Source organism: Ochlerotatus camptorhynchus, unplaced genomic scaffold (assembly GCF_037179485.1).
Source record: "Ochlerotatus camptorhynchus isolate MF236.1 unplaced genomic scaffold, CSIRO-AGI_Acam_v1.1 ptg000108l, whole genome shotgun sequence".
In the NCBI taxonomy this organism is placed as follows: Eukaryota; Metazoa; Arthropoda; class Insecta; order Diptera; family Culicidae; genus Ochlerotatus; species Ochlerotatus camptorhynchus.
In genome coordinates, this window is record NW_027040598.1 from 1,035,310 (window position 1) to 1,059,560 (window position 24,251).

General features: G+C 44.3%; 3 protein-coding genes across 3 annotated transcripts in view; 1 reads left to right on the forward strand and 2 right to left on the reverse strand.

Moving 5' to 3' along the window:
- Positions 1–4,977: 4,977 nt before the first annotated feature.
- LOC135699441 (uncharacterized) overlaps positions 4,978–24,251 on the reverse strand; it is a 44,659-nt gene continuing 25,385 nt past the window's right edge. Inside the window, exons 5-8 of the mRNA XM_065219706.1 lie at positions 11,474–11,623; positions 6,789–8,084; positions 6,651–6,737; positions 4,978–6,543 (exon numbers count right to left, since the gene is read on the reverse strand). Of these exons, the coding sequence (XP_065075778.1) occupies positions 4,978–6,543; positions 6,651–6,737; positions 6,789–8,084; positions 11,474–11,623 (3,099 nt within the window). The remainder of the gene's footprint in view (positions 6,544–6,650; positions 6,738–6,788; positions 8,085–11,473; positions 11,624–24,251) is intronic.
- Positions 12,196–13,076, reverse strand: Sbds (SBDS ribosome maturation factor). The gene has a single exon (XM_065219699.1). The coding sequence runs from the start codon at positions 13,009–13,011 to the stop codon at positions 12,253–12,255; it is 759 nt and encodes a 252-aa protein (XP_065075771.1). The 5' UTR covers positions 13,012–13,076; the 3' UTR covers positions 12,196–12,252.
- Positions 17,419–20,806, forward strand: LOC135699422 (zinc finger protein 62 homolog). The gene is made up of 4 exons (XM_065219685.1): positions 17,419–17,740; positions 17,802–19,226; positions 19,288–19,587; positions 19,650–20,806. Exons 1-4 carry the CDS (start codon positions 17,486–17,488, stop codon positions 20,589–20,591), a joined length of 2,922 nt encoding a protein of 973 aa, XP_065075757.1. The 5' UTR covers positions 17,419–17,485; the 3' UTR covers positions 20,592–20,806.

A 24,251-nucleotide genomic window follows, 5' to 3' on the forward strand; every position in this document is an offset into this window, starting at 1 on the left:
CAATCCGCAAACCCGGTAAGGATCCAACATTGTCTTCAAGCTACAGACCAATCAGCCTCCTTTCAGCGCTGAGCAAATTGTTCGAGAAACTTATTCTCAATCGTTTGCACAAGTTTGTCGAGGAGCACAACATTCTCCTTCCGGAACAGTTTGGATTCAGAAAGGGGCAATCCACCAATCACCAGCTAGTACGGGTGATGAATAACATCCGAAGTAACAAAGCTGTATTCAAGTCCACAGCCATGGCCTTGCTAGACGTTAAAAAGGCGTTTGACAATGTTTGGCATCTGGTTAAAATCACCCGTAACTACCTCCAGCAAAGGTCGTTTAAGGTATCGTTGAATGGTTGTCTTTCGAACACGTTTTACATCCCAGCAGGAGCCCGCAAGGAAGTCTGTTGGGCTCTTTGCTTTACAGCATCTACACTTCTGTTCTGACATTTCTCCCCTCGGAGACAGTTGCGTGTTCTGCAATAACCGTCAAGGGTAGGATGCATCGCGAAATAACAAACAAGCTCCAACGATGCCTTAACGCCCTTGCTGATTATGCCACTACGTGGAAAATTAAAATCAATCCCTCCAAAACACAAGTGATCATGTTTCTCCATCAACTATCGCCCAAACTAAAACCGGCTCTACCTTGTACTGTAATCATGGGTGGCACAAGGGTTGAGTGTTCTGCCAAAGTAACTTATCTCGGGATGTTGTTCGATGAAAAGTTCCTCTTCCGCTCGCATGTAGAGAAAACTGTAGTCAAGTGTTCCGCCTTGGTTAGGTGTCTGTATCCACTGATTTGCCGCAGATCCTGCCTCTCAAGGGTGAACAAACTGGCTGTCTATAAACAAATCATAGCACCTGCGATCCTCTACGCAGCTCCGGTGTGGGAATCATGTGCACAGACTCACAGGAATAACATCCAGGTCACTCAGAATAGAGTGCTGAGGATGGTACTTGATCGTTCTTTCGACACTAGAATAACAAATTTAAACGAAGAGGCAGGCATTGCCAAAATAGATTCCAGAATTAAGACTAAATTTGCACAAAAATGTAATATATCAGAACTTGCTTTGATAAGCTATTTGTATGTATATAGTAGATTAGGTATATATAGTACTTGTAGGTTAGTTGTAGTTGTAAATAGTAGTTTTAAGTAGTCCCCTTTTTCAAATTTAAAACAAACCAATCCCACCAAGTTGGTCATTCTCTAAAAGAGGCCTGATAGGACTAGGAACTGTAATTAATAATAATTGAAATTTCAAAAGAACTAAAGTTTAAAAGACGCATCTGTGTCACTTGATAAGTTATACATGTAAACCACACAAATTCAAGAAATAAAGATCATTTAAATTCAAAGTCAAAATCAAGCCTCAACTCATTTTCGCTTCGGACGGCGTGGTGAGCAGCCAGCAGAAGCAGCAATAGCAGTAGTAGGAAGGTGGTGGCAGATAAGGTAGTCCACTCTTCTAAATATCTAACAAGCAACAATGACTGGTCGTGGCAAAGGAGGAAAAGGTCTTGGTAAAGAACGCGCTAAGCGTCATCGCAAGGTTCTTCGTGATAACCGCCATCCTTCGACTGGTTCGCCGTGGCGGTGTCAAACGTATCTCCAGTCTGATCTACGAGGTGTGCTGAAGGTGTTCCTGGAAAATGAGATGCTGTCACCTACACTGAACACACCAAGCGTAAGCGACCATGGATGTCATCTACGCTTTGAGGCGACAGAGACGCACTCTGTACGGTTTCGGAGGTTAAATTATCACCAACTTTGGCAACAAACGGCCAACAAGCTTATAACAGTAAAGCGTTGGAATATAATTTATCTGTGCCTGTTTGTCCATATTCAGAACCACAGGCCCCCAACGACCACACAAAATGCTCTCCAGAGTTGTAATCGTGTAACCAAACTTGGGAGTAGGGGTGATTTTGATCGATTTTCTTCATCAAATTTCTCTTTGAAAAAAAAATTACTACAAATTTGGTACGCCTACAATTAAAAAAAAACGGAAAGAGTTAAGATAATACAGGGTGCGTGACGAATTTTTGCAGTAAATGGCATATTTAGTCTAGTCTAGTCTAGTCTAGTCTACAACAGTAAATGGCATATTTGAGAAAAAATACACCAGTTAGTTATTCTAGCAATGAATTTTGTGCGATTTATTTTCTTTCGCAACATATGATAGTTGTAAGTAAATTTATTCAAAAAAATTGCCTTCCCTTTCGACGACTGTAGTTAGACGCTTCCGGAAACTGCAGTATGCACGTTTTAAAATGTTTCGATCCATAGATGTCATCACTGCCTTGATTTTAGCTTTTAGCGACTTAAGTGTGGTGTGAGGGGTTCTATTGGTATCCCGTTGGACGACGCCCTATACAAAATAATCCAACGGATTGATATCGGGACTGCTTGGGGGCCAAATTTCTTCCTCCCAAATTTACGAAATATTTTCCGTAAGCCATTTCTGTGCTTTATTAGCGGTATGAGCAGGTGCTCCGTCTTATCACTTTCCCAAGCCTTTTTTAATATTATACACTGTTCTTTCAGACACATTTACCGACCGAATTATTTCTTTCATGCATACTCCGGCGCGCAACAAAGCGACAACGGCTGACAGATTGCTCTCTTGTTTCGACATCTTTACGTTTACTCAACATTGTTTGTTTAAATCTTACACCTAACAGTATAAGCTATCCAGTGCTGCCAAATATATCTAAATCATGATGCACAAGCATGAGAAATTACTATTTAAAATTTACTCCAAAATTCGTCACGCACCCTGTAGATGATCGATCAATTAAAAGAACTAAATTGTATTCACATTTGTTCCGTCCACTAGCGGTCATACGTCAAGTTTCCGTTCGTGCCTCTAGGCACAGAACCTTCTACTTTTTATTCTGGACAAATAAGAACTAAAATCCAACGTGAAAGGAATACTGATTTGGATTCACGAGTAAAAATTACTATGTTTTAGACATTTAAATCCCAGACTGAGGCTGATTTTATTTGTCTCCAATATGATCATTGCAAGCAGATTTCTTCCATATCACTGCTTAACAGTGGGAGTTAGAATGGAATAATTACATTGACAAACTTAACGTTAAAATTAGTTGAAAACAGTAACATACAATTATAGAAATTGTTATTGTTATTGCTCAGCTCACACCCTGGCCGACTATCGCCCGCCCATCTGCACTTAAGCTAGGTATGAACCTACGGAAATGTTGGTCGTGGCCTATGCTAGACCGTATTGCATAACGACTTTCTTCCACCAGCAGGCCGGTAGGCAGTCCCAGCTTCAGATTTGTAGGGGTTAGTAAAAGAATAAAACAATAGAGAAGAGCGATAGAGTACATATTTGTTGTTTTCTGAAAAGAGAAGAACAAAAACAAAAACAGCACGCCGACTTGTTGTGCTGCATGAGCTATGTCCGCTTTCATTCCCGGTCCTGCGGGTTACGTCCCTCTTCACGTGCTCACTCACTCAAGTATCCTGGGAACCTCCAGAGGTGCAGAGGGCCAACATGAGAAACCTCCATTCTGAGCGGTTGCTTGACCTGGGCCCAGGTCAAATTCCTATTGGCTTGCTTGATTTCCTTGTTGGGGTTTTGCTGCCATAAGCCCCTGTGCCTTTGCTGTGACGTACTGATGAATTGGATTCACATGCTTCACACGCTTGCCTGCAGTGATATTGTCGGTTGTATATGATTTTTATTTTTATATTGTTTTTCGGCTGCCAGTACGCTGCCAGCAACAATTTCCATTGGGGATCATTTGATACGTTTGGGTTTCCTGCACATACGACTTTTTCCTAGATACAAGCTTCATCCAGTATACATTGGCTGTCTCCAACCGGCATGATCCTTTCTGTCTGCTTCCTGTTACCGGTGCAAGTTTAATTCTTCTTTTCGTGCTACTTTCCTCCTATTGAACTTCTGGTCGTGTTCCCATTTGTCCTCAGGCAGTTAATATTAGTACATGATAGGAAGAAAGAAATAGAACAAGTTAAGTGTGAGCCGCATGCATTGTTTACTTATTTGGGCATGGTGTTGTGTTCCCTATTTATTTGCCTCTATTTCGCTCTCAGATCGCAACGTTTAACTCACCCCCTTCCCTCACACTATTATGGTCGGAAAAGAGAACCCATATTCAGTAATCTCTCGCGAACTGCGATGCAGAAGATATTAATAGCAAACTAATCTGGAACTGGTCTAAGACATATAACCCAGTGAGTATTGACACATCACAATGTTGTGATGGAGCACGGCCGTGAGATTTACTAGAGTATTAAATGCAAAATGCAAATGCAAAATAAAACTTGACAAAACATCGTCAATCCCCTTATTCTTGGGCAGGGCCTGACGATGTGAATCTGATTTTGATCAGTGAACGGGCTCCATATGGTACATTTTCTCACTATGAACCTGTCATTTCTAGCCTATCTGAACTATTTAATAAATGGGTTACGCTCCCCCTAAGCGGGCTCTCCGCATCCTGTCTTATCTCTCTCTTATCTTAAATGTCAATGGTTTGAATGTATCAATGTATACATTGGAAATGACGTTCAATCTATTAAACCCATACCCCACTCTATTGGCCAGGCTTCAGAATCGTCCAGTGGGCAGTGCGCTCTACACTCCAAGTTCCCTTTCTTTCAAATTCACCCCATATTTTATATTTTACACCTTTGAGTGTTGATTAATCACAATGAAACATTGTCACAGAGCACGGACCTGAGGTTACTAGAGTATTAAATAATCTAGGTCCTATTTAGGATTATATCTGAAAAATCCAATTTTGGCCAACGCCCACCAGTCACATACTATTATAGAAATTCGTATGAAAAGTCAAAGTAAGCAACATTTCATCGACATTTTAAACCAACTAACAGCAAGGCATTGTTCTTTTTGTTTTGAAATAGAAAAGCCACGGTTTACATGTTTTAAAAAAGTTCATTGATATAAATTGAATACGACGTCAACGTTCAACTTACCGGCAGTTCCACAGTTAAACTTGTATAAATTATCATTTTATTATCAACATCATCGACACTTGTAATACTTTGCACTTGTTGTTCAACAACCTCCGAAAACTTTTCCTCGGCAACCACCTGAAGCGTTCCGTCCCCATTCTTGTCTTCCGATGGCTTATGGTGAGCTTTCAGATGGTATTTCATATATTTCACATTCTTAAATCTACGATCGCACAGCTCACAGGACACTGGCAGATCATCGCTATGCAACGATTCGTGGATCGCGACAGCCGAAGGAGAACTGAAGCACCTCGCACAGAATGAACACTTGTGCTGCAGGCCAATCACTTGCCCACTCATTTCGTTGTGTTCTTTTGCTTCATGCAGAAGAATCAACTTTCTCCTGGTCGAGCCTTTGTCGCAGAAACGACACTTGAATTTGTACTCCTTCGTATGGGTTTGCTCGTGCCGAAGCTTGTCCTGATTCGCAACAAATCTCTTATCACAGTAAGAGCAGGAAAACTGCCTATCATTGGTGTGCGTTTTCATGTGGAGTCGGTAGCAGATTTTTCCCTTCAACTTTTTCGCGCAGATAGTGCAGGTGATTTCTCTTTCAGCCACTGCTTGTTCGCCTAGCTGTTCGGCATGGGCTATCCTCAGGTGAGCAGTCATGCCGTTCCGTTGCGCAAATGATCGCCCACAGTACTCGCACTGGTATCCCTTCGAGTCCTGGTGGATCAGAATGTGAGTTTTCAACTGACTTTGAACTTTAAAAGCCTTGCCGCAGACTTCGCACACAAAGCTCGCATCCACGTGCACCCGCTTCTTGTGGTACTGCATATCCTTGTCATTGGAGAAAGGTTTGAAGCATACGTCACAGTTGACCCTGTGGTACTCTGGATGTACCGACCGGTGGCTCTCTAAGCCATGACGAGTAACATAAGCCTTGTCGCACAGGTCGCATTTGAATTTGGGCTCCCGGTTCGAGTAAACTCCTTTGATGCACGTGTGATCCTTCAAATACTTTGAGCAGAGCAATTTCTTCTTGCACGAGGAGCAATGTATCATCTGCCTTTCATCGAAGTCTTTCTTGTGAATATGCTTCATATGATAGATCAAATTACGCCAATCGCTGAAACTCTTCGGACATTCGTTGCAAATGTGTATCCGCTGTCTTTTCGGCGGTATGTCCTCCTCCTGAACGCCATGTGCTTTCGCTCGATGGGCGCTCCACCAGTTGTAGTGGACGAAGCTTTTGTCGCAGTCATTGCATTTCAGCTTTTTCGGCACTCGGCTTTTAATCGAACCCTTGGCTGGGTCCGACTCACGTTTCCGACGGGTATAACGGTTTCCCCGTGACTTGGGACTACTTGGAACTTGCTCCGTGTCGGAAGAACTAGAAGTTGGATGATCAGGGGTGAGATGTTTACTGTTATTTGAATCGTTTGTCGAGTCGTGATCGTTATCAGTATCATTCTCTACGCGAAGATCAGGAACCTCGCGATCGGACAATTCGGGCTGATTTTCTTTTATATCCTCTTCGGCAACAGGATTGTATTTTATATCAACGAGATCAGTCTGAAAGAAATTGACATGTAGGTACCCATTTCCGTTCATTGGAATTTGAGATAAAATTAGCGAAAGGTTTACTTTTCATTTGTACCTAATAGTATTATAATTCTTACCTTTTCAAATAACATTTCGGATGCCAGAGTTTCGTCTTTCGAAAACTTTGCATCAACTAGGTCATCCGCAACGGCTTGGAAATGTATCTGCAAGAAACATTGTTTAGAAACTGTATTCAAAAGCATCATTCAACTCACGTCTGCAACTGTCTGCTGGTCGTCGTTTTTCACCTCTATGGATTCATTTTTTACCGCTTGCAATTCCAACCCTAGAGAGTTCTCGCCTTCCGATGATGGTATACAGCTATCTCCGCCAGCATCATCATCGTCAACTTTCGTATCGTCCGCATTCTCAGTGCTCTGTTCAGCCAGCTCGGCCAAGTGCTCCAAGCCCAAGAATGGGCGGTTTTTATTCCTCCTCACGCGCTCCTTCGGTTGCTTCGGCGGTGCATCTTTCCGCCTACCCTGCTTCCCGATAACTCGCTCAATCCCCAAAATATCCCAATGGCGACTCTTTTCGTGATTACGCAGCGCCTGTTCCGTTACAAACTGCCGTGGACAGTGTTCGCAGCGGAACGATCCCTCATGCACCCGTACATGGTGGCTCAAGGCTCGTTTCGTTTCGAAACCCTGACCACAATGGTTGCACTGGAATTCCTTCTCCGGATGGCCTTGCTCCAGATGTTTGTCCAGCAGTTCTTGCTTCCGGAAACGCTGCCCACACACTTCACAGAACAAACCTCGCTTTCCTTTAGCACAGGCTCCTTCGTGGTTCTTTAAACTCTCTATGCGAGCAAAGGATTGACCACAAACACTGCAAACATGCAGCCGTACACCGTGAGTAGTCATGTGCAATCGAAGATTACCCTTACGGGCGAATACCATGGGACACTGCTCACATTTATAAGTCTTCCCAGCATTGTGCTTCAAAATCATGTGCACCCGTCGACCTTCACGACTCGTGAACATTGCGTCGCACATCGTGCAGGGATGAGACTTCTTATCGACTCCTGCATGCTTGTTCAAGTGCTTCTTCAGCGTGCCTATTGATTTGAAAACTGCTGAGCAAATTTTACACTGATTACCACTGGATTCCGAGTCGCCGCCATCCGCCACCACATGAGTCTTCTCATGGGCTGCCAGGGTGTACTTATTCGTCAGTAGCTGATCGCACTGCTTACACTGGTACTGTTCGTCTTTGGGAATAGGACTAGCTTTGAACGGACCATGCTCTCGACGATGCTTCCCATTCCAATGCGTCCGAAGCAGGTAGACTCGTGCAAACCGTGCTTCACACAGCGTACATTGGTGCTTACGGGTTGCGCAGTGCTCCTTCTTTCTGTGCTGGCGATATTTGGAATACTGTTGAAAATTGGCATCGCAGTCCTTACAACCGAACGGTTGTCCCCGGTGGTGGTTGGCACTGATGTGCAGCTGGCACTGTACCTTCGTTCGAAACTGTTTGGGACAATTGGGACACATGAAGGATTTGGTCTGAAAGCGGAAGAGAGAGAGAGAGAGAGAGAGAGAGTGATCAGTTATTTAGAAAAACTGTAAAAGAAAACCTAATCCAAAACACTATTTTTTAAAGTGTACGAATAAATGTCTTAAAACAAACTCTCTGGCTCTAAAAAATCTATAACTCGTTACAACTAATATATAATATATTTGTCTGTTATATTAGTATAAATAAATATTCTTTTTTTTTTGCTTTATTATAGAGACTTTCAACCTGTAGCTGGTTCGTCTCTTTCAAGAGTTGGGGCTCCTGAGGGGGTCCCGGAGAGAGAAAATAAATAAATTACATAATGTTTGTTACAGAGTTTAAGTATCTCAGAGTTCTGTGTCGATTGTTATAACAGAAAGGAAGGTGAACGAAGTTGTGGTTAATTTCCGAGAGAGAGAGTCAATGTCCGTAGCCTGCGGGGTTGTCATCGTTGTTCTTCCGTTTGACATGTCATTTAGAGAGCTGGTGTTGTCCAAGTGCCGTTGTTCGTCCGTTGTCGTGTCATTGTTCGTTGCGGGGTTCTACGCATATTGATAATAGCCTGTTTCTTTAAGGAAGTCGAGAGGTGATCTTTCCCTGTTTGGGTCATTGGATAATGCGTCTCTGATGCTGAGACCGATACCGATATTATTATGAGATGCTCAACTGACATTTTGGTTGAGCACCCCATACATTGTTTGTGGAATCCATCACGGGATCCGAGATCGTGTGAGAACCTGGTGTAGCCGCAGCGTAATCTGGACAGTACTCTCTGGTCCTTCCAGTTTTTGGTGTCGGACCAGCATTTCGTATCTCCTTTTATTTTGCGTAAGAAAGGGTCTCGGGTATTAACCCATTCCTTGTCCCATGCCGAAGCGATGATCGTTTTGATCCAGATTTTTAAATCCACTGCAGGGACTTCCGGTTTCACTGGGGTTTTCGATCTGCCGATCGCTGCCAGCTTGTCCGCAGCCTCGTTTCCACTGATATTGCAGTGGCTGGGAACCCAGACATATACGGTGTTACTGTTCGAAGCCATTCTGATTGCTTGCACCAACGGGTGTCGGTTCTTCGGACTCTCAAGGGTCTTCAGCACACTGGCCGAATCCGTAATGATGGCCTTCCAGGAAGAACTGGACTCCGTAACGGCTGAGAAGATGGCAGCTGCCTCAGCCGAGATGATCGATGTAGGCTTAGGAAGGCCTCTGCTGGTATCTAGGTTGGCGCCGAATACGCCATAGCCGACTTCGGTCGCTGTTTTTGAACCATCCGTATAAATGAGCTCATATCCATTCAGCGTTGCTCTAATGAGCACGTTGAAGCGCGGGACCACAGTGTGGGGGTTCAGATTTTTGGTTTATTTAATGCCCATATGATCTTAGGTGGAGAGTAGTCCCACGCTTCGTCTCCGACCCAGTGGACCCTGGACACTGGGGGGAGGTTCTGGTGGGTGAAAACTTGAAGGAGCTTGTTTGCCTCTTTGAGGAGGAACACTCCCTCGTCATCACCGGTCGTCTTCTCCAGGAAACTAGTGGCTTTGGAACATACGGCTTTTGCGAATATGTATCGAAAGGGGAGGATTCCAGCCTCGACACACGTGGATGCTGCGGGAGTGCAAGGAAGAAGACCGGACACACGGCGGATGTATCGGTTGAAAGTTTGTGCGAGTTTATCGGTTACATTATCGAAATTTCTATACAGTAGCTCGGCACCGTAGAGCAGTTTGCTACAGATGAGTGCCTTCGTGATACGCAGCCCAACGTCACGGTTGTTGTTGGTGTGCTTGCTGGCGATAATTCGTAACAGGTTCGAAAGGTATTTCTTCTCCGTCGATTTTGGGGGGATTCTTTTTCGCGCGGTGTTTTCCTAGGCATAAGTGGGAGAATTGATTCTTGGATGGCAATAGTTCGAATCCGACGGATGATGCCCAAGCATGCACTGCTTCGATAGCGCTTTGGAGTTTCCTGCGGATCAGGGTGGGTCTATGCCCTGTTGTGAGAATGACGATGTCATCCGCAAACCCAAAATTGAAAACACCTTTTGGTAAGCATTCGAAGATTCCATTCATGGCGATGAGGAAGAGCGTTACCGCCAGCACGGAGCCTTGGGGAACGCCGGTTTCCTCCGAAAAAGAGTTTGATTTTGTATTTCCGATGCACACCTGGAAAGTTCTGTTCGTGACGAAGTTGCGAATGAAGGCAAAGGTGCTACCGCCAATGCCCCAGCTGGCCAGCGTTGTTAAAACCCCCGGAGTCCAAGTGCGGTTGTACGCCTTCGAAAGGTCCAGCGTGGCCAAGTCTACGTGGAGGTCATTTTCGAGGGCGTCATCCAGAACTTGTCCGAGAGTGGCGAAATAAGTATGGGATATGAGACGATATCCACTCGGTTCCGTTCGCACGGAGTCCTTCTTAGGAATAGGGATAACAAGACTATGTCGCCACTGAGCGGGGAAGGTTCAGTCTGTCCAAATTCGGTTGTAGTTTTTCAGCAGGATCCTTCTGCCGATAGGTGGAAGGTGGCGAAGGAATGGGTACCCGACTTCATCAGAACCAGCTGATTTTCCTTTTCCACTGGCTAGTGCGAAGGACAATTCGGCTTGAGAGAAAGGTCTATCCAAAGGATCGCCCTGGGTATTCGGAGTTTGAACGGATTCGATTGTTACTGAAAATGCATCGAGCCGAGTGAAATCGTGGCTGTTACCACTCCGAGCGTTGAGTTTAGTGAAGAAACCGCCAAAGATGTTTGCAATTTTCTTCGGGTCCCTAGTGATGCCGCTTCCTGTGTTGATGGCGATGCCGTTGGTCTTGCGTTTCCCTTGCAAGGCGTTTATGCTTTGCCACAGTTCGGAAGTTGTGCTTTCGCTGCTTATTCCGTTCAGGAAGTCGTCCCACGTTTTACGCTTGGCGGAACGGATTGTGTCCCGGCAAACATTGCGTTTTAGTGTGTACTCTGTAGCTACAGCCTCGGCGTCAGGGTGGTTTCTCGGGGTTCGTTTAAATTTTCTCAGGGTTTTTCTCCTCGATTTTATGGCGGCCTTGGTTTCAGCAAGAAATGTGAGCAAATAAACAAACCTTTCTTCAGATGATGGAACCTTTGCTATCCAATTCGTTCGGGGCATTTACCTTTGAGCGGTAGATGACGCGATTGTGCTTGTCTCATACCAGTCGATTGAGAAAAGTTGTCAGTCTTCTTGATATATTGTCTTCGATTAAAGCCAAAAGTATGGACGTCTGTCAAAAGTTGTTCCAATCAAACCGTCAAAATGCACCGCTTTGCTCGATTGGAACAGGGCTTTATTCAGCACACTGCATGGGCATCGCGCCAATCATTAAATTTTCCTCGATTTCTGCTGATAATAAATCCGATTTCTAACATCAAAATTATCTCACGAACTTACCCCATCCTTATCCACACCAATTTCAATTGCATCCTTTGCTGAACTGCTTTTGGTGGAAGATTTCGGCGAATCTTGTCCGTCCTCTTCGAAGTTAGACTCGTTCACCGAATCCTCGTCGGAATCACTCATTTCCGAGAAAAAACTCTGATGCTGGGCACGTTCCAGTCACCAACCACCGGCAAAACCAACTAATTTAGCAATTTTTCGAGTAAAATTTTGATTTTCTCGTAACAACCTGCACAACGCGATTCAACTTTACGGTGATTGTTGTAAACAAAAACAAAACACGAAGCATACAGCCAAGTTGTCAAAATTCGTTCCAACGAGTGAGCTTTCGGGAATGGCTGCGTGCATCGGATTCTTGAATAAAATGCGAATCATTCGAGCACAACAAAAAAACAAAATCTAGATGAACATGTGAAAAAGACCAATTAACCATGTTAACAATAATTACTTACGTCGATTTCTCTCATCCAGGCAAACCAAAAGCAGCATCTGGTAGTGGAAATTTCCTCTATCAGCTGGTATAGTTAGTTTGCGTGAGTGTGCTATGATTCATAAGAAATCGTCGTATAGTCATTGTTTACATTTGACTCATTGGCCCTTTTTACATGATCATCTTCAAATAATCAGCAGCTTTCCCATTCCTCAGAACTGCGTAGATAAAAATGGATTTTTCGCAACAAGTTGAATCGTTGAAATGCCTAATAAGGGGTTGAGCTGAACATCAAATAAATTTTATTAACTCCGAAAAGAACATATAAAAAAAACTTAATCATCTACTCGAGAACCTCCTCTCCCTCCTTGATCTCCTTCAGATTCAAAACTTCCAGCACTCCAGCTCCCTTCGTGTCCCTTCGGACAATTTCATCCATCTCCCGGTAGTGTCCCGGATTGATCAGGCACGTCAGCACCAACTTGTCCCCTTCCCATTCCTCGCCTTCAACGGGAGAGCACAACTTGGTGACCTTTTCCTTCAAACGCTTGGCATCCTTTCCCGGCAGGGTGACCTTCAGCCGCATTTTAGCCCTCTCCAGCGGAATCGTCTCCTGCAGCAGCTTGATTACTTCCAGGGCTTGTTGTTTGGCATTCCGATTTGGTTTGATAGAAAAGTGAATGTCCTTCATGCACTTTTCGATGATTGACACCGGGTAGGGCCGCTTGGTTTCCGGATTCACGCACCGATCGGCCACGTTCGTCGCAATTTCCTTGAGCATCGAATCCTGTTGATCGTGACGTTCCTTCTCGGAAATCTGCAGCTCGCCCTTGGCCAGAATCTCCTTACAAATCTCGGCGATATCATCCTTGCCGAATGCCTTCAGCAAATCTTCCTTCTTAGCCACTTCGCCCTTGGACACATTGGTGAACACCGATCCGGATTGCAGCACTTCGTCCAGGTCCTTTTCCGCTCCGTTTCTCCACGAGACGACCTTGTTTTTGTAGCAAGCTATTTCGAACCGCTTGCCACCCTTCTTGATTCGCACGACGGCCACATTCGTAAGCCGGATTTGATTTGTTGGAGTGAAAATTTTCGGCATCTTGTGTTATTCACGCGCGACGCACTTTAGTATTTTTGTTGTTTGCTTGTTGCGATGCGGGCAAGTTTTGAATTATTCAAGCTGAACATTGCATTAGGTTTTAAGTTAAGTTGATACATCTTCGTCGATTTTCTCTTTGCATTCCCACGGCCATGTAAAGACATTCCCATGGTATTTTCAGCACACATATCGATAAAAGAAGATTTTATCTAGCATCTAATAAGACAAACACATCAAGAAACGGTTATGTGCTCTAGTTTTTAACGAAAGAGAAAGTCGACGATGAGAATCGATCAGTGATACTTAGGACCTAATGCAATATTCAGCATGAATAATTATAGTTTTATTTTGGTTCTGTTTGACAGTTCATTGCCTCTCGGTCCCTTTCCAGTTGTTCGATTCTCTTCATCGATTTTCTCTTTGCATTGCTACAGCTAAGCGAAACAATTTTCTAGAATTTGTTCAATTCAGAGTAGTAACAGGTTGTATTGGCTATCAAAAGCAACAACAAACGCACCGAGAAACGTTGAATCTAGCGAGTTATTTATAAAAGAGAAAATCGACCAAGAGAATCGATCATCGCGTATAGGCCCTTATGCATGCTCAGTGTCGGTTTTATTTTGGTTCTGTTTGACAGTTCATTGCCTCTCGGTCCCTTTCCAGTTGTTCCTGTTTTTTCTGGCATAACCAACACGGAAAGATGAAATAACTCAAAATCGAGATGAAAGCAGGGGAAACATGTCAGAAGGGTCTAACACGAAACGTAAACAATGACTTGCGCAGAAAAAAAAATTGTTGAATATTACATCCAAACTGCTGCAACCAGGTCAATCCATCGGTTGTGTAATATAACGTTGTACGATGTACATCGACTTTGCGAACAAAATTACATCCATTGACGTAAATTTGTATCTGCTTTTTGCTATTACATCATTATTTCATACATCAGCTTGAATTACGTTGATCGATATTACATTTTTTTTTTGCTGTGTGGATCGTCGGTTTTTTACGAATGACAACACAACATTATTACAACAGGACAGGATGTCACAGTGTGAACGTTATGCTCGTATGTGTGATTATTTGTAGCATCAACTTGAATTATTATTCTTGTACACTCTACAGGTTTGTGATCATCAACAGATAATTCGATACGTGCACGGCGAATGAGAACGACTCAAATTTGAGTTTAGTTCACTCATAATCGCCAAAAGTGCAGGAACTCAGCGATGAGTTAATTTGCCTCATGTTTTCCCAGTTTTTTTTCAGGATTTTCCAGGGAAAAATTCCGAAATTTGAGAAAAGTAAAGATTGGATTCACTCAGTCTATTGGTACTACTCCGAGACTGAATAAAATTTTCGTCAATTTCCTCATTTTCCGGCAGATTTTTAAGGTTTTTCCACAGGAAACCATGAGACAAATTTTACTCATCGCTGAGTTCCTGCACTTTTGGCGATTATGAGTGAACTAAACTCAAATTTGAGTCGTTCTCATTCGCCGTGCACCAATGGAGGAAACGGAGGCAGCAGCACCAGTGGCAGCATCAGTAACCGTGTTTCGGATCTGCAGACTATCTGGCAGGAATGAACCCAACTACTGAGGGTGCCGGACAGCGACGCAATGTTGATGTATCTACGACGATCAATTCAGAATCCCTTTCGTCGGTTGTCGCCAATCAGGACAATGTTGACGCCCTGGTGGAACATTTACCCAACATCGAAGGCTATAAAAACAAGAAATAACAACTCAAGGAGCGGAGATGAACCAGCGTCTGGCTGAAAATCTCCTTAATAAAGACAACCAACCAACCAACTCAAGGAAACCCTATCCTCACTGCTCAACAAGCGCTGTCCATGCTTTCCAATGCCATTCAATCGGGACAGCTGGGACCGGTCGTATCACAGTTTCAGCTGAACACGGAAGCCGTTGAACAGTTCGTCAAAGCTTTGGAGAATGGCCACAAAAGAACACCGATGCGCACAAGAGCAAATCCTCGACTTATTCCTTATGATGCTCCGAAGATACAAAAACGATTTGATGAAAATGTGCACTTTTATCACACTTGTTGCATTTTCGTGGCACTCCAATTTCGATGTCAATCATACAAGGTCTGGAACAACAAGTAGCTTGCTGGTGTTAGAAGCAAAAATGTTGTAAACATTGCTGAGCAAGCGAATGCCGATGTCACGGCAGCACAACATTCCATACTGCGAATAGCAGACGTGTCGTCACAGAAAACAGCTGTTTCGTGTAAAAAGATAAACATTGCGATGCAATACGACCACCACTAGACATTTTCACATTTCACTAATACCAATAATCCGGTTGGGCCCGAGGTTGGGCCAGACCTTGTATAATTGACATCGGTCCAATTTCAGATGCAATCAGCAATATGTGTAAGTATTGAGAAATCCAACTTAAACTCCTGCGCGCCTGGTGGCAGGAATAAGCACTAACCGACGGTGATAAGTCTGTGACAGCCCTTGACAATTTCATTGATGGTTTGCAAAATTGTTTAATTTCAGTATAATTTCATGCAAATTTCTTGTCAGAATGGATGAACTTTGTACAAAATGCATAAAATTATTTTGTTATGCATTGTTCCCAAATAAAAAGCTACTTCAAGACAGTTAAATTACAGAAAACATGTTAAGGTTTGAAATCATCTGCCGATTAAACAGCAGACAAAGTTGGCCGAATAAATCCATCGACGAAAAACTATTAAATAGGCCGATTGCTCGGTGTAGCACCAGACGAAAAACGATTTAATCTGCTGATTAATACACCGACTGAAATTAATTTTTAAGTGGTAATAGATTTAGTCGGTGGACGAATCGGGTAATCTGGATGATGTTTGTTTATTTGGAAGATATTTTCGAAACAAAGCACGATAAAATTCAGAATTATATCCAGCTTTTCATGCTCGGTAATGGCGACCTGTTTGTATGAATAAATGTATCCTTCACTGTGCTATCTGGAGGTTCAGATTTTGACCTCTCCCTTTCCCTCTCGCAGGAACAGAAGAAAATGCAACAACATACGCCCTCCAGTTAGTGTCAAACAGCACAGTGAAGGATACATTTATTCATACAAACAGGCCGCTATTACCGAGCATGGAAAGCTGGATACCATTATTACGAGTACTACTTTTTTGCTCGGATCATGTTTTGACTCCCACAGAAACTCGCTAGAATAAATACAAAATAATAGTTTTTTGGTTGAAATTTCAAAAATGTATTCAGTTTGACACATTATTTCGGACTTATCACGGTGGCCGATTGAAACTTGGGTTTGTCAATTGCCGATGCCGTTATTGGAAGATTGCCGCAAAAGCTCAACGCAGATGTCGCCACTGCATGATGATGATAATGTTGACAGACTGCATATAAAATTCGTGAAAATTAGCATTAAATCATAATTTTCATCAAGCCTACGTGAAATCCTTCCAATATAACATTCGAATTGAAGAAGAAAACGTTTTTACGATCAGACTTATGTGCATCTTTGACTTTTCCAGGTGAACTTTCATAAGATATATTCATTTCATTTCACGGCTCTATCAATGCTGCATCGTAAATATGATGGTAAACAGAAGTAAATTGCTCAATTACTCAAAATAAAGATGATTTGTCATCTTGTTATCACTTTGCAGACCATCTAGCACCATTTTATAGTATGGTGCGTGTTGAGTAAATCAAGTTCCGTTGCGTTTTCCGTCGAAAATTGTGAGTATCAATATGTTTGCTTAGAAAAGGCCAAAATGAACATTTATTGAATATTGGCGTCCTATACAACCAATTCTCCATTACCACCAGCATGATACAACCTTTCCTAAGTAAATTAACTTTATTTCCACTTTCATCTTAGTGGAAATCGCACATATTCAACATTTTCCGAAAAATGCAGCTGCGCAGGCGGTAACCTCTCGCTGTGGGTGCAAACTTGTTATGCATTATTTTCCATGAAAACCTCTCCGATCCATACCGAAATAATAACAATTAGTTTTCAAACACGTTTTCTTACACGATTCAAGCAAAAGTTTCCACGGGAAATTATTAGTTTTTCTTTATGGACCGATTTGCCCCAAAAATCGTCTGTTCTACTTGGAGAATTTGGAAACTATCCTCCTTCTAGTAGTTCTCACTTCGAAATGTAGGAGGCGAAAGCTTGGAACAGTTTCACTGCAAGACGCCAATTTATCCTACGGAATTTAAAGTTCTTCCGTTTGATTATTTCTCGCTAGTTTTAGTTTTGCCAACACTGTATCCGAAAATGTAAACATCAGAACGCAGCCACACCGCAGTTATTCTTTTGTTAGCATTTTTTCACGAATCAATCTAGCAGAAAACTTATTTGCCGTGAGCAGCAACTGAGCATGAGTTTAATTCGTTTTATTCCATTTATTCGCATTTTAGTAAGATTTTAGTAAACAACCTTGTTGCTGGTAAAATCCGAGCGCGCCGCTAGTACGCGATGCCGCGGGGACGTCCTCGGAAACCGAAGTTATTTCCGGGTTTTGAGACCGCTGCAAACGACAAAGGCACTGCTGGTAAGGATAATGAAGCGAGCGTAACAAATCAAATTGCCAAAGGTAAAAGCCGGGGCCGGCCTCGCCAACCCCGTCCGGAGGTTTTGAACCCGAAAGAAGAGCCTGGAGATGATGAAGATGAAAACGAACAACCTACACAGGAGCAGCAGGATGCGCACGAACTCCCAATAGGGAGGAAGGTTTGTTGCATTGTGTGGAAAACTATTTAAGGGGATTTATTTTAATGAATAATTGTTTCAGAGAAAAGGCCGCCAAAAAGACGAAAAGAAATCCAACCTAAATTGCGAGTTTTGCGGAAAGTTTTTCAAATTTCGCGCCACACTTAAGCAACATGAACAGATACACTATGGGATCAAGGAGTTCGAGTGTGAGATCTGTTACCGGCGGTTTCTCCACAAAGGAACACTGAAAGTGCACCTTCGGTTGCACACCGGAGAGATGCCTTACAAGTGCCCTCACTGTCCGAAGCAGTTCCGGGGCCAGACTGCGTTGGATTGCCACGTCTTCAGGCACACCAAACAGGGCACCAAGTGTCCCCAGTGTTCGTCGGTTTTTGCAACGCCGTCCATCGTCAAGCAGCACATTCGGGAAGTTCACACCACGGAGCGACTGAATACTTGCCAAATCTGTGGAGTCACGTACAAACACCTGAAGAGTCTACGGTTGCATTTGAGAAACCACCAGAAACGAATCTGTCCGGATTGTGGGAAAGTTTTCCATAGTGTGTACGTCATGATGACCCATCGGAAGATTCATGCTCAGGATCATTTTAAGTTCAAATGTGCGTTTTGCGATCGCAAGTTTGAAAAGGAAGACGAACTGGAGTCTCACAATAAGCTTCGCGGACGGACCTATCAGTGCGAGATGTGCTGCCACAGTTTCAATAAGCCTGATTACCTGGAGAATCACAACCGGCGCAACCACTGGAAAGAGTTGGGATTGGAACAGCTGAAGGTTGCCCCACCGAAGAATGGTTGGAACCGGAAGGGTGTTCCAAAACCGAAGAAAAAGGAAACTGAGGAAGAGGAAAACGTTCCACTGGAGGAGCAAACTGCCGAACCAATTGAGGTGGGTTACAATGTGGACGTTCCATCTGGTCCGGAAACGTGGCACAATTACAATGTTCCACTGTCGGAAATCGGTGGTTATTCGATGCACGGCGTTCCGCCGAATGTGCCAATAACTGTGGAAGCGATCAGCAATTCCGAAGATATTATAGCCAGAGCGGATCAAAACGTGCTGATTGAGATTCTGGAGGCACCTTCTGATGGGCAACCGGCCAGGATTTTGAAAACGATCACAACTGAAATTGAGCCAGTTTTGCCGTATCGGGAGTCGAACTTTAAATTGGGGGAAAGTGTTCAAATTGAATCAATACAGGACGAACCACGATTGGAATCCGACCACGACTACGCGGGCGATGATCACTGCCAAGACAATGATGACGACGACGATGAAGTAGCAGATGATGCATTGGGTGTGGAAAGTCAAGAATCGGAAATGAGAATCAAAGTGGAATCGGATCCCGAAATCGATGGGAGTCGGTTGTCTGACACGCATAATGTGTTTGAACCTTTTTTAGTGGAAAAAGCGGAGGAATCCCCGGAGATGAGTGCAAGGAACGAACCAGACTCGGATTCAGACGACGACGAGAAGCCACTGGCGGTAAGTTTGTATAATATTCACTACAATGGGGAAACCCAATTTTATTACTATTCCTCAACAGGCTTTGCTTCCAAAACTTCGACTGAAAAGGAATGATTCGTTCCTCAAAAAAGAGGAAATACCTTCGAAATCCCCACCTCGATGCATCGAAAAAGAACCGCTCAGCATCAAGACAGAACTAGAAGAATGTTCAAACGAAGGCTCTCGAACGGAACCATCCGACGTTGATGAGAAACCTATGAAAAGTCGCAAACGAAAGCAGGAAATCTTCTGTTCATTCTGTGGCGATTCCTTTAAATGGCGATCTGCTCTCAAAAAACACAAAAAGACTGTTCATCCGGATATCAAGTGGAAAGAAGGGGTACTGAAATGCTGTGCTAATCTAACTGAAGTACGTCTGTATCCTAAATTTTATATTTTTAGCCTTTCATCTGCGAGGTGTGTGGAAAGACCTATGCCACCAGTACGTCGCTCGTTTGTCACCGGAGTCGGCACGAAGAGTACCAACGGTTCAAGTGTGACGAATGTCCGAAAGCTTTTACTTTCCGTTGCTATCTGGAGACGCACAAACGGGCCGAACACCTGCGCGAGCGGCTGATTTGTTCCCTCTGTGGCAAGCAGTTCAAGTATAGTCAGGACTTGAAGGTTCACACCAGGCAGCACGAGGATGACAAACCGTTCAAGTGCGATCAATGTCCGTCGGAGTTCCGATATCCGAGTGCCTTGCGCAGCCATAAGGCATGCCACGAGAAAACTGTGTTCTCCTGCGACATCTGCAACAAAGCCTTCAAGTACGCCAACAGTCTACGGGTGCACAAGCGTTTGCACAGTGGAATCAAGCGGTTCCGGTGCGAAATCTGCGAGCGCGAGTTCAATACCAAGGCACCGCTGGTGAGGCACTTGGCTACACATTCGGTCGAGCGGGAAATGAAGTGCGTAGTCTGTGATAAGATTTTCTACAAGAAAGTTGATCTCGTGATCCATCAGTCGAAGGAGCACCCGAACAATCCGGCCATTGGGAAGACGGTCAAGATCCACACATGTGACGTTTGCGGACAGGAATTTGCCAAGAAGAGCAATATGAAGGCCCATGCCTACATCCACGGGGACGTGTACAAGTACAAGTGTAGGCTGTGCAAGGATCAGCAGTTCAAGCAGCACGCTGGCCTGAGGCATCATTTGATACATTTCCACAAGATGAATCTTTCCCGGAGGAGTGCAAAATCGGTCTGTGAGAGAAAGGCCGGCGCGACGGTAACGAAGGATAGGGAGGAGATTTCGACGGTGGATGCTACCCTAACGCCGGCAGTTAGCGTCATTCACAACGGGATAGAGTTTCTGGTGCAGCAGGTCGATTGTGAGTAGGTGTGATGGGTTCGTTAGTAGATTGCATAATGATTGTATATAGGAAGTTTATTCTGGAAAAGCAACATAACGCGGAGAAATCATTGTCCGAAATTCCAAGCCTGGTAAAATTAATCATATCGTCGAGCAACGGTTTCAAGACTAGGACCGTATTTTGTCGAGGTTCGTATGAAAATCATAATTGAGACGTGCAATTTGCATAAGCCTAAAGGAATAGAATGGGATACGCTTATAGATGTACTTGGGACCAATAGGCCAGTCAAGTAGTGAGCCAATTTAAAATCGTTAGTTTCCACCGGTTGGTGTTATTTTTTTGCCTCGAAAAATCGATTTTTTTCATCCGATCTTTTTCTGTTCGATGTTTGACAGAATCGATTTTTTACTCATTTAATTTTTTTTATAAGACATTTAAAAAAACAAAACGCTTAAATTACCAAAGGAGAAAATAAAACTCTTTTTATGTTGTTGTTTATGTTTTATCAAATGTTATCATTGAATTCCTTCTAAATCATATTAAAAAATGATAAACAAAATGGTATTCCACTATCCCAAAAATATGTCCTTATTTAAACCTAAGCGATTTTAATTTCATCGTCCTCAAATTTTGCTAAACACCCTTTCAATCTTGGGCTTTATTCATTTGTTGTTTTTTATGTTATGTGTACTTTGGACCCATTCTTTCTAATTCATCCAGCTGATTTTGTTTGCAAAAAAGTAGAAGGGTCTGTGCCTAGGGGCACAAACGGAAGCTTGACGTAGGACCGCTAGTGGACGGAATAAATGTGAAGGGCTACAAAATGGTGAGTTGACAACCTGGAAGGAGCGGAATACCTAGCCCTGGTCCTCATAAGTTCCTACTTCACGCCTCCTCGAGTCATATGATAACAAAAGACTACCAGCTGAAACATGGACACAGTTGGTTGGCGTAGCCTGGGCAATGTTGCCAGTCCGGCAATAGCAAAGTGAAGAGGTGCGACGCGAACACTGGCGCGGTAACCATAGTACGGTGATAGAGGAAATGCTTCACCAAACCTGAGCGTCTGCTCACCATGGAGGTGCGGCTCCAAACGGCGTCTGTTCTCCATGTTAGGAGCGGCTGATCACCGTCCTAGTGCCAGCGAGGGACTCTAAACAGAGCTGTGCACGATGGTCCCCTGGCGAGACTGTGGGTTGGGGCAGGCCCAACAAGCCGCCCTGGAAAAAAAAACAAAGTTGCAAATACCGAAGAAAGAAATACGGATCGGAACAATCGGCACAGACCTACTTTTTGTCCCGTCCAGCAAAGTTCCTGCAGTGCTACGACTTCGAAGTTGCGTGGTTGAAGTTCGTCATAGATTAACCTATCGCAACCCGGGAAGCCGAGCGATTTACAGTTCCATGTTCCGAGTTTCCAATCGTAGTCCTACGATTGGAAACTCGGAACATGGAACTGCAAATCGCTCGGCTTCCCGGGTTGCGATAGGTTAATCTATGACGAACTTCAACCAACAATCAATACGAAACTAACGATTTTAAATTGGCTCACCACTTTAGTAGCCTATTGGTCCCAAGCAAACGATTAACGTACCCTATTCTAGTTGAAATTCTATTACTACACTATGTTTGTTTTGATTAGCTATGAAAGTTTGACAGATAACATCAGGGGTGTGTGGATTCATGCAGAACATGCAGGGGTGAGTGAAATAGCTTGGGACTGCTTGGGACCGTTGTTCTGGTACTGAGTGAGCCAAAAATAATAATGATTTTCTTCGGGACCCAGTGGTCTTAGAGTTACCTCTATGCTTCAACCACGCAACTTCGAAGTCGGAGCACTGCAGGAACTTTGCTGGACGGGACAAAAAGTATGGAAAAGCGGGCATCGAGCGGCTACTTTCTACCAGAGCTGTGGCACCACCAACGAGCTGGGAACCGGCTTTGTAGTGCTGGGTAAGATGCGCCAACGCGTGATTGGTTGGCAGCCGATCAACGCGAGGATGTGCAAGTTGAGGATTAAGGGCCGTTTCTTCAACTACAGCATCATCAACGTGCACTGCCCACACGAAGGGAGACCCGACGACGAGAAAGAAGCGTTCTATGCGCAGCTGGAGCAGGTGTACGACGGCTGTTCGCAACGGGACGTCAAAATCGTCATCGGCGACATGAATGCTCAGGTAGGACGGGAGGCAATGTATAGACCGGCAATCGGGCCAAACAGCCTGCATGCCGTATCGAACGACAACGGCCAACGATGCGTGAACTTTGCAGCCTCTCGGGGTATGGTAGTTCGAAGTACCTTTTCCCCCGCAAGGATATCCACAAAGTCACATGGAGATCACCTGACCAACACACAGAAAACCAAATCGATCACGTTCTAATCGACGAGAAATTCTTCTCCGACATTATCAACGTCCGCACGTACCGCAGTGCGAACCGGAGAGATTCGGACCACTACCTAGTTGCAGTATGCATGCGCTCAAAACTCTCGACGGTGCATAACACACGTCGAAGTCGAACGCCACGACCCAACATTGAGCAACTACGGGACACCGGAGTTGCCCAGGACTACGCGCAGCCGCTGGAAGTTGCACTACCTACGGAAGAGCAGCTTGGCGCAGCTTCTCTTGAAGATGGCTGGAGGGACATCCGTTCAGCCATAGGTAGTACTGCTGCAGCGGCACTAGGTACTGCAATCCCGGACCGAAGAAATGACTGGTTTGACGGCGAATGCAAACTGTTAGTAGAGGAGAAGAATGCAGCACGGGCGAGAATGCTGCAACACCGCACGAGATTGAATGTGGAGCGATACAGACAAGCGCGGAACAGACAAAACTCGGTTTTCCGAAGGAAGAAGCGTCAGCAGGAAGACCGAGATCGCGAGGCGATGGAAAATCTGTACCGCGTAAATGACACACGGAAGTTCTACGAGAAGCTAAATAGTTCGCGCAAAGGCTACGTGCCGCAAGCCGATATGTGCAAGGACTTGGACGGTAACCTTCTCACGAACGAGTATGAGGTGATTGAGAGGTGGAAGCAGTACTATCAACAATCAATACGAAACTAACGATTTTAAATTGGCTCACCACTTTAGTAGCCTATTGGTCCCAAGCAAACGATTAACGTACCCTATTCTAGTTGAAATTCTATTACTACACTATGTTTGTTTTGATTCGCTATGAAAGTTTGACAGATAACATCAGGGGTGTGTGGATTCATGCAGAACATGCAGGGGTGAGTGAAATAGCTTGGGACTGCTTGGGACCGTTGTTCTGGTACTGAGTGAGCCAAAAATAATAATGATTTTCTTCGGGACCCAGTGGTCTTAGAGTTACCTCTATGGTACTATGACGAGCACCTCAACGGTGAAACAGCAGAAAACGAAGGTGGCACGGCAACAGACCTTGGAGCACGCGCAGAAGACGACAGGCCACCGGCCCCTGATCTTCAAGAAGTTGAGGAGGAGATCGGTCGGCTGAAGAACAACAAAGCAACTGGTGTAGATCAACTACCAAGTGAGCTATTAAAATACGCTGGTGAAGCACTGGCCAGAGCGCTGCGCTGGGTAATTGCCAAGATTTGAGAGGAGAAGATTTTACCGGAGGAGTGGATGGAAGGTGTCGTATGCCCAATCTGCCCAATTTAAAAGGGCGACAAGTTGGATTGCTGCAACTACCGCGCGATCAC

Coding starts and splice junctions, on each gene's coding strand:
- LOC135699422 (XM_065219685.1), top strand. CDS start 17,486: ATGCCGCGGGGACGTCCTCGGAAACCGAAGTTATTTCCGGGTTTTGAG. Junction 17,741..17,801: donor AACTCCCAATAGGGAGGAAG/GTTTGTTGCATT, acceptor TAATTGTTTCAG/AGAAAAGGCCGCCAAAAAGA. Junction 19,227..19,287: donor ACGACGAGAAGCCACTGGCG/GTAAGTTTGTAT, acceptor ATTCCTCAACAG/GCTTTGCTTCCAAAACTTCG.
- Sbds (XM_065219699.1), bottom strand. CDS start 13,011: ATGCCGAAAATTTTCACTCCAACAAATCAAATCCGGCTTACGAATGTG.